Source organism: Salmo salar, chromosome ssa27 (assembly GCF_905237065.1).
Source record: "Salmo salar chromosome ssa27, Ssal_v3.1, whole genome shotgun sequence".
NCBI classification, from domain to species: Eukaryota; Metazoa; Chordata; class Actinopteri; order Salmoniformes; family Salmonidae; genus Salmo; species Salmo salar.
In genome coordinates this window covers 19,797,069-19,806,606 of record NC_059468.1, presented here as the reverse complement: position 1 = coordinate 19,806,606, position 9,538 = coordinate 19,797,069, and the positions used below count along the sequence as shown (strand labels likewise).

Genomic DNA, 9,538 nt, shown 5'->3' with positions numbered 1-9,538 from the left:
TGTGTGTTTACATGTAAACATAATTATAAAGGCCTTAGGTACCAGGGGTAGAGCGAAGAGGCATTGCACCACTATTGTACTCCCTCCATTGCAGAATATATAATATACTTTTCAAAAGATGTATATGCATTAAAGACAACGTTTATTGTTTCCTAATTTATTTATTGCGTTTTTCTGCCATGTACAGCCCGTCAGAGCAGCCACCAAGGATTTTAGATGGAGCAATACTGTCACCTGCCGGTTGCCCCACTAATTATCAGCTGTAAACACACCTTCACCATCATGTGGACTGTTCAGCGTATTTTTTACATTTTATTTAACCTTTATTTAACTAGGCAAGTCAGTTAAGAACATATTCTTGGTTACAATGACGGCCTACCAAAAGGCAAAATACCTCCTGTGGGGACGGGGGCTGGGATTAAAAAGGAAAAAGAAATAACATAAATACAGGACAAAACACACATCACGACAAGAGACAACACTACATAAAGAGAGACCTAAGACAACAACATAGCAAGACAGCAACACATGACAGCACAGCATGGTAGCAACACAAAACATGGTACAAACATTAATGTCGTTTGCTGGTTTGTACCGGACATCATTTGACTATTTTACTCAAAATCATGCAATTATTATAAATATGTAGACATAACAATATGCAATAACGATTGGCATATTGATATAGCTTAAACCCTGAAGAAAAAAGACAATAGTTACATTTCCAGCGTGGTGCGTGCGCAGATCCGACGCAACCGTGACGTACTCGACCACAAGGCCACTCTTGCTTAGTCGCGCGTCTTTTTCTGTACTGCTCTGGTAGAACATTTGGCCAGTCAACACGTGTTGGAACTTGGAGTGGATGGATAGTCAATTCTAATTAAGTAACTTTTTTTATTTTATTATCCAAGATTTGAAGGAATAATTTAAATGTATATACATTGACAATTTTAAATTAATCAAGTCCAAATATTTACCATTTGACCGCCTTACACTATTTAGTTTTGGTGAGTTGAAAAACATGCTTCCTTTGTGAACACCGCAGCGCTAAGGTAGCCTAGCCTGCTGTTAGCTTGTTAGCTCAATTGACGCGATGGAGTCAAATATTTGTAGAGCTCGTTGTTCTATCTGTGATGGAATCATCGGGCTAGGTGACCTTGGAGTCCGCATTTTATATATTCCTTGTACTGTATTATGACAGGGTTGGTCGCATGGTACATCAATGCATTGTCCTAGGTTAGGATTCAGTTTAGCTAGCTATCCGGCTAGTGTGACTAAAAGTTATTGATAATGGAATAGGATATCAAGCTAACTGTTCTGTAGATAACGTTACTTTATATGTTGCAAGTCCTTTACTGTTAGGTAACTTGTGTTACAACCTTTGCACCTGGCTGACTGCAATGTTTACTAACGAACTCAGTTGTTGTACATTGTTGCGTTTACTTGGTGGTTGTAGCCACAGAGTAGATATTTTAGATTTCCGATTTTAGAAAAAAGTAACGTTGATGCCTTAGATGCGCGCGCCCTCTTTGTCCTTTATTTCTCTGACCAATGTAACGTTAGCCACCACGCAGGTTTCACTGTACGGTTTTTGCATGTACTGTACTATCGAACGATAGGAATCAGCAAGACCTGAGGGGAAGGAATGTTGATTACAAAAAACTCTTGTGCAATTTTTCCACCATCTCAGAGGGGTAGACTTGCTTGGTTGAGCAACACTAAATGAAAAAGACAGGGCTAAAGTTTTTTGCTTCAGGGCACAACGGCAGGAGATGGCATCTAGGTGTAGGATACCTAGAATCCTCCCAGTCAGACTTGGGATTCGAACCAGAAATGTTCCAGTTGCTGGTGCACCTCTCCAACTTCTAGACTACCTGCCGCCTCAAGTAGCTACTAGAATCAATTAACTACATTACTGTAATCCGTATTATTGTCTCCTACCCAGTGCCACAATGAAGTACATCCTGGTCACTGGTGGCGTCATCTCAGGCATCGGGAAGGGCATCATCGCCTCCAGTGTGGGAACCATCCTCAAGTCATGTGGTCTGCGTGTCACCGCCATCAAGATTGACCCCTACATCAACATAGATGCAGGGACCTTCTCTCCGTACGAGCATGGTGAGCTCAGGAAATGTTCTGTGTTATAGAAATAGTGATTTTAATATCTGCCTTGTGTGTATGCTGTGTAATTTGGTTCACAATGGTGAGTCCAGGGTCATGAAACAGAAGAAAATGCTAACAAACTATTATAGGTTGAAACGACACTGTCAATGCAATTATATGCCATGATGAGGCCTCCTAAGTACTATTCTCTGTTTGTTATGGAATTACTTTCTTTGCTCACGCACAGTTGTCGGAATCAGAAAAGGTTATTGCCATACAATAAATGTTACTAGGAATGTGTGTTGGTGTCCTGTGTACACAGAAGGGTACATCAACATCAATAGTCTAGATCCCTCAAACTAAACTCTGGACCTTGAAGTCAGTTCCGCCCCTCTAATCAGGGACTGATTTTTGACATGGGGCTCAAGGTGTGTGTAATTAATTATCAGGTCAAACAGAAAACCAGCAGGCTCTGGACCTCGTAGGGTAAGAGTTTAATACCCCTGGTCTAGATCAACATCGATACAGATGGAGACATGAACATCTATTCCAATATCCAGAATCCTGTCCCTCCCTTAAAACTAGGGTTTTAACCATACCACTCGACTTCTTCCGGGTGAGGTGTTTTAACGCTGTTCCTCTGCTCTCCCTCCAGGTGAGGTGTTTGTGCTGGACGATGGGGGTGAGGTGGATCTGGACCTGGGGAACTACGAGAGGTTCCTGGACATCAGACTGACCAAAGACAACAACCTGACCACCGGCAAGATCTACCAGTCTGTCATCAACAAGGAGAGGAAAGGAGACTACCTGGGAAAGACCGTACAGGGTAAGACTACCTATAAGACGGTGCGGGACAAGTGCTGGGATGACTTGTAGAAACTGTGTATATACAGGGGTTAAAGGAAGAGCTACCAATCTGTCATCAACAAGAAGAGGAGACTACCTGGGAAAGACTGTACATAGTCATGCTGAGAGAGAGACTGGGTATACAGGAGTTCAGACCCTTGTTGAATAGCTGATATGCATTTGATTTAGCTTGACATGGCAGTTCTGTCCAATATCCTATGAAGAACCAATGACAAAAAGGAAGGATATGAGCTATCAAGTTCTCTTGTCACATTCTCTGCATCTCCAGACTAACTGTCCCTGTTTGGTGTGTCCTTGCAGTGGTGCCCCACATCACTGATGCGATCCAGGAGTGGGTGATGCGTCAGGCCAGAGTACCTGTTGACGATGACGGTGTGGAGCCTCAGATCTGTGTCATCGAGGTAAAAGATTATGGTTAACACTGGTAGATCAATGACTTCCAGAGAACCTTTATTGGTTTGATAATAGTGTGACATATGTTACTTGAGGAGTCATTTCGGGCTGGGTAGTTACTAGTTGTATTCCTGTGTAATTGTGTATCCCGGTATGTCTGTTTTATGTGTGCAGCTAGGAGGCACTGTGGGAGACATCGAGAGCATGCCTTTCATCGAAGCCTTCAGGCAGTTCCAGTTCAAGGTGAAGAGGGAGAACTTCTGTAACATCCACGTCAGCCTGGTCCCACAGCCCAGTGCCACAGGAGAGCAGAAGACCAAACCCACTCAGAACAGTGTCAGAGAGCTCAGAGGACTCGGCCTGTCTCCTGATCTGGTGAGTTTAAATTAACCCAAGTTTTTCTAATCCTAGCAAGCCGTCATAACCACTTTTCTGTCCATTTGTACATTTAGTGCAAGGATAGTCTGTTAGCTAATTGTGTTTGTGTTGTCAATTCCCTCCAGATCATGTGTCGCTGCTCCACTCCCCTGGAGAACTCTGTCAAAGAGAAGATCTCCATGTTCTGTCATGTAGAACCTGAACAGGTAAGACCTGATCGTATATTCACACACTAGGATGAAACGACACTGGCTCAATTAATCTTCCCAGTGATTCCTCACATCCTACCTTGTCACCTCCTTCTCAACTGTATTAGAGAAGGTCCAATAAATCTCCCCTTGGAGGATGTGAGGAATCAAGGAAAGATGAATAAAGAAGCACTGAAGCCTCTAGTTGTGACTGAGTGTTAGCTCTCCCCTCCTCTCCCAGGTGATCTGCGTGGCAGACGTGTCGTCCATCTACAGAGTGCCTCTGCTACTGGAGAACCAGGGGGTGGTGGGCTACTTCTGTCAGAGACTAGACCTTCCTATAGAGACACGCCCCAGGAAGATGCTCACCAAGTGGAAGGAGATGTCTGACAGGTGGGTGTGTCTGACAGGTGTGCGGGCAGGCAGTCTCTGGGACTGGTAGTGCTCGATTATTTACACCAGGGCTCAGTTTCCCATGCTTAAGATGCTTTTGGGAAACCGGGCCCTGGGCTGTTAATTGTCGGTTCTAATAAGGGACCGATTCAGACCTGGGACACCAGGTGAGTGCAATTAACTACCAGGTAGAAACCAAAAAACAAGTGTGTCGACCCTCCAGGACCAGAATTGAACAGCCTTGATTTAGACCCACCACGTTTGAGTTTGACCTCTGGATAAAGGACTACATATCTGGATGAGAAAACTACAGAGATATGTAATGATGCTGTTTGGTTGCTCTGCCTATTCACCTGTTGTATTGCAGCACTATGGAGTGACCTGTATTCAGATGATTGGTGCTTTAAGCCAACTGGGAACTCTGAAAAAGCGGGTCAAATCATGACGTCGGTTATCTTCAAGTTGGGAGCTCTAGAAAGATGTCAGTTTCCGAGTTGGATGACCGTTCAAATCAATTTTTCCCAGTTGGAGCTACCCCCCGCCCCCCCCCGAGTTCCCAGTTGTCTTGAACGCACTGAAGTTGGAGATATCAGAGTTCTCCGTTTTGAACGCGGCATATAACTTTGCCTATGGTGTTTTTGAATCCCAGGTCAGACAGGCTCCTAGAGCAGTGTTCTATAGCCCTGGTGGGGAAATACACCAAGTTCACAGACTCCTACGCGTCAGTCATCAAAGCGCTAGAACACTCGGCCTTAGCCATCTGCCACAAACTGGATATCAAGGTAAACACACACAGCCAGGCTAAAACACATGTACAAACTACACACTTGGAAAGGCACTACTGGCTGGTTTCCTGGACATATAATAAGACTAGTCCTGGACTAAGAAACACTTTCAATGTAGAAAGCGCATTCTAGTCCAGGATTACGCTTAATCGGTGTCTGGGAAACCAGCCCTACAATCACAAGCATCTTAACCCCTGTGCATGACAGTGCACCTTTTTCTATTTAGTTTCATACACAGCAAGGCTAAATTATACTGTTCATCTGGCTTGGATGTTCTCAGGGATAGGTTTTATTTTGAAGAATATTGCTGCTATAAAGTGTGATTTCATGTTTAAGTCTTACTTGTTTGTGCAGTCATGTCAACTATACTGAACAAAAATATAAACGCAACATTTAGTGTTGGTCCCGTTTTTCAAGAGCTGAAATAAAAGATCCCTGGAATGTTTCATATGCACAAAAAGCTTATTTTGCAAAAATGTTGTGCACAAATTTGTTTACATTCCTGTTAGTGAGCATTTATCCTTTGCCAAGATAATCGATCCACCTTGACAGGTGTGGCATATCAAGAAGCTGATTAAACAGCATGATCATTACACAGGTGTACCTTGTGCTGGGGACAATAAAAGGCCACTCATGTGCAGTTTTGTCACAACCCACTGTCACGGGTTTTGTTTTGGGGGAGCGTGCAATTGGCATGCTGACAGCTGGAATGGGGGGGGGGGGCTGCTGCAGAGGAGTGTTCTGTCTTTAAAGTCTTTTGTGGGGGAAAAACTCATTCTGATTGGCTTGGCCTGGCTCCCTAGTGGATGACCCTATGCCCACCCATGGCTGTACCCCTGCCCAGTTATGTGAAATTCATAGATTAGGGCCGAATGAATTTGATTTAAATTGACTGATTTCCTTCAATGAACTGTAACTCAGTAAACTCGTTTGAAATTTTTGTGTTATGCATTTGTTCAGTATTGGATAAGCTACGTCCTATCGGGTCAATAGCAACCCATTCTCATGTCTCCCCCTCCCCTCTTCTATTTTTTTTCTCAGTATATTGACTCAGCAGACCTGGAGCCAAACACACTGAAGGAAGAGCCTGTGAAGTACCATGAGGCATGGCAAAAACTCTGCAGTGCTGAGTAAGTATGGTAGGGTCTGGGGTAGAAGGTCTAGCGGTGGGATGTGGCACCTTTTATGGTATTGTTCTCCAATCCTCTTCTTGTACCCCCAGCCAGTTCTACTTATTTTATGTACGGTAGTCCAGCACAGCTGATTCATCCAGTTGAATAGGGTATGCCTGAACTTAAACACATCAATTAAGTAGAAGTGGCTGGGGGGGACACGGGGAGAAACACTGAGATATGGCATCACAGGGGGTCAGTTGGACTGGTAGAGAACAGGGTCGGTATTGTGACTATGTTCATGATGATGGTGTTTCCCTCCCTCCACAGTGGCATCCTGGTACCTGGAGGGTTTGGAGTCAGAGGGACCGAGGGGAAGATCCACGCCATCAACTGGGCACGCAAACAGAAGAAACCCTTCCTAGGTAGAGAATTGTCTGTATCAGTGGCAGGCAGCTACGAGGATGCAGTCTTCACATCAAGGAACAAATTACACCTGAGGATGGAATTTAAATCTTTCCATTCACATTCCTTCATGTATGTGCAGTGTTAACCTGACTCCTATGGGTTTACAGGTGTGTGTCTAGGGATGCAGCTGGCTGTGTGTGAATTTGCCAGGAATGTGCTAGAATGGGAAGATGCCAACTCCACAGAGTTTCACCCCGAATCAAAGCATCCTGTTGTAGGTTCCACCTTCATAAGATCTCCCCTTTACTGGTCGTGAAGGCCAACAAACAGAAATCTGATTCCTTACTGGTTCTTTCTAGGTGATTGACATGCCAGAACACAATCCTGGGCAGATGGGTGGGACCATGAGGCTGGGAAAGAGACGGACCATTTTCAAGACCACCAACAGTATACTAAGTAAGAGACCAAACTTTGAGAGTAAAGTCACTGTCATAATCACACACTATACAGTGCATTCGGAAAGTATTCAGACCCCTTGACTTTTTCAACATTTTTCTACGTTAGACTTATTTTAAAATTGATTAAATAAAACATTTTCCTCATTAATCTACACACAATATCTCATATTGATAAAGCGAAAACAGATTTTTAGGATTTTTGCACATTTATAATAATATAAAAAGATACCTTATTTACAAAAGTATTCAGACCCTTTGCTATGAGACTTGAAATTGAGCTCAGGTGCATCCTGTTTCCATTGGTCTTCCTTGATGTTTCTACAACTTGATTGGAGTCCACCTGTGGTAAATTCAATTGATTGTAAATGATTTGGGAAGGCACACACCTGTCTTTATAAGGTCACACAGTTGACAGTGCATGTCAGAGCAAAAACAGAGCCATGGGGTCGAAGGAATTGCCCATAGAGCTCCGAGGCACAGATCTGGGGAAGGGTACTATAACATTTCTTAAATGGAAGAAGTTTGGAACCACCACGACTCTAGAGCTGGCCTCCCGGCCAAGCTGAGCAATCTGGGGAGAAGGGCCTTCGACAGGGAGGTGACCAACAACCCAATGGTTACTGGCAGAGCTTCAGAGTTCCTCTGTGGAGATGGGAGAACCTTCCAGAAGGACAACCATCTCTGCAGCACTCCATCAATCAGGCCTTTATGGTAGTGGCCAGACGGAAGCCACTCTTAAGTAAATGGCACATTACAGCCCGCTTGGAGTTTGCCAAAAGGCCCCTAGAAAGAATCTCAGACCATGATAAACAAGATTCTCTGGCCTGAGGAAACCGTTTGAACTCTTTGGCCTGAATGCCAAGCGTTACGTATGGAGGAAACCAAGCACCATCCCTACGGTGAAGCATGGTGGTGGCAGCATCATGCTGTGGGGATGTTTTTCAGTGGCAGGGATTGGGAGATTAGTCAGGATCGAAGGAGAGATGAGTGGAGCAAAGTACAGAAAGATCCTTGATGAAAACCTGTTCCAGAGCGCTCAGGACCTCAGACTGGGGCGAAGGTTCACCTTCCAACAGGACAACAACCCTAAGTACACAGCCAAGACAACGCAGGAATGGCTTCGGGACAAGTTTCTGAATGTCTGTGACCCAGCCAGAGCACGGACTCGAACCTGATCCAACCTGACGGCTAGGATCTGCAGAGAAGAATGGGAGAAACTCCCCAAGCGTGTAGCGTCATACCCAAGAAGACTCGAAGCTGCAATCGCTGCCGGATGTGATTCAACTAACTATGGCGTAAAGGGTCTGAATACTTACGTAAATAGATTTGTTTATTTTTATGAATTTACAAAAATGTCAACCCCTTTTTTGCTTCATTATAGGGTACAGATTTGTAGATTGATTAGGGGATAAAACTATTTAAACCATTTTACAATAAGGCTAAGGTAACAATGTGGAAAAAGTCAAGGATTCTGAACTTTCTGAATGCACTGTACCTGCTGTTTCTCATTGCAGGAAGACTTTACGGAGATGCTGAGTACGTGGATGAGAGACACCGACATCGCTTTGAGGTTCATGTTCACACCACTTTCTCTTTATATACCTTCTCTACATTTCACTAGTGTTTCAGTGTGCTTACCTTGTTTCCTGTCTAGGTGAACCCGGAGCTGAAGGATCACTTTGAGGGTAAAGGCTTTCACTTCGTGGGTCAAGACGTAGAAGGAGAGCGAATGGAAGTCATTGAGCTAGACGGTAAGAGTGTCCGGGATCGTGTGTATGAGTGGACAAAATGTTTTTGGTCTGCACGTATGCTCTTAACCACCTCTCCTCTGCTTTTATTTCTAGATCATCCGTATTTCGTAGGGGTGCAGTATCATCCTGAGTTTACCTCTCGCCCCATCAAACCATCGCCTCCCTACTTCGGCCTCCTACTGGCATCAGCTGGGAAATTACAGAGCTACCTACAGAAGGGTTGCCGCCTGTCTCCGCGGTAACCGAATATTACAAGAACTAGCTAAGTTAAAGTGCCGTGGAACTTCAACATTTAATACATTGTTGGATGTGTAAGTAACGTGTCGTTTGAATACCATCTCTCTGTAGGGACACGTACAGTGATCAGAGCGGCAGCAGCACCCCAGACTCTGAAATAGCGGAGTCCATATCACAGGAATTTGTGTGACTGGTAAGCAACACTACAATTGTGACTTTTGGAGCATGTCAGTTTGGATTCTAATCTGCCCACAATTTCTCTTGCAGAGGGAAAGGAACAGCTGAAACAGGAAATCCCTTTTTCACATGGAGGACCAAGACAAGGGCTAAATTAGCTCTTAAGATGTTTTCCTGAAAGGGATTGTTAGTATGTGTATATGCTACTGTCATTTGGGTCAAACATGCCTCACAACCACAATACATTTATATGCAATAAATGTGACTTGTTTAATTCCCTCAATGGAT

The 9,538-nt window shown here is 44.2% G+C and overlaps 1 protein-coding gene across 2 annotated transcripts; it reads left to right on the top strand.

Moving 5' to 3' along the window:
• The first annotated feature begins 752 nt into the window (after nt 1-752).
• On the top strand, nt 753-9,533 carry LOC106588651 (CTP synthase 1). Of its 2 annotated transcripts, none has more exons than XM_014177837.2 (17): nt 753-884; nt 1,946-2,118; nt 2,759-2,929; nt 3,271-3,371; nt 3,538-3,738; nt 3,867-3,947; nt 4,171-4,322; nt 4,972-5,104; nt 6,149-6,237; nt 6,550-6,644; nt 6,795-6,901; nt 6,987-7,083; nt 8,600-8,655; nt 8,740-8,836; nt 8,930-9,074; nt 9,185-9,266; nt 9,341-9,533. In XM_014177837.2, exons 2-16 carry the CDS (start codon nt 1,953-1,955, stop codon nt 9,261-9,263), a joined length of 1,770 nt encoding a protein of 589 aa, XP_014033312.1. In that variant the 5' UTR covers nt 753-884; nt 1,946-1,952; the 3' UTR covers nt 9,264-9,266; nt 9,341-9,533. The 2 variants fall into 2 exon arrangements, with proteins under 2 accessions (XP_014033312.1, XP_045565706.1); XM_045709750.1 differs by having other exon boundaries at nt 759-1,007.
• The last annotated feature ends 5 nt before the right edge of the window (nt 9,534-9,538 follow it).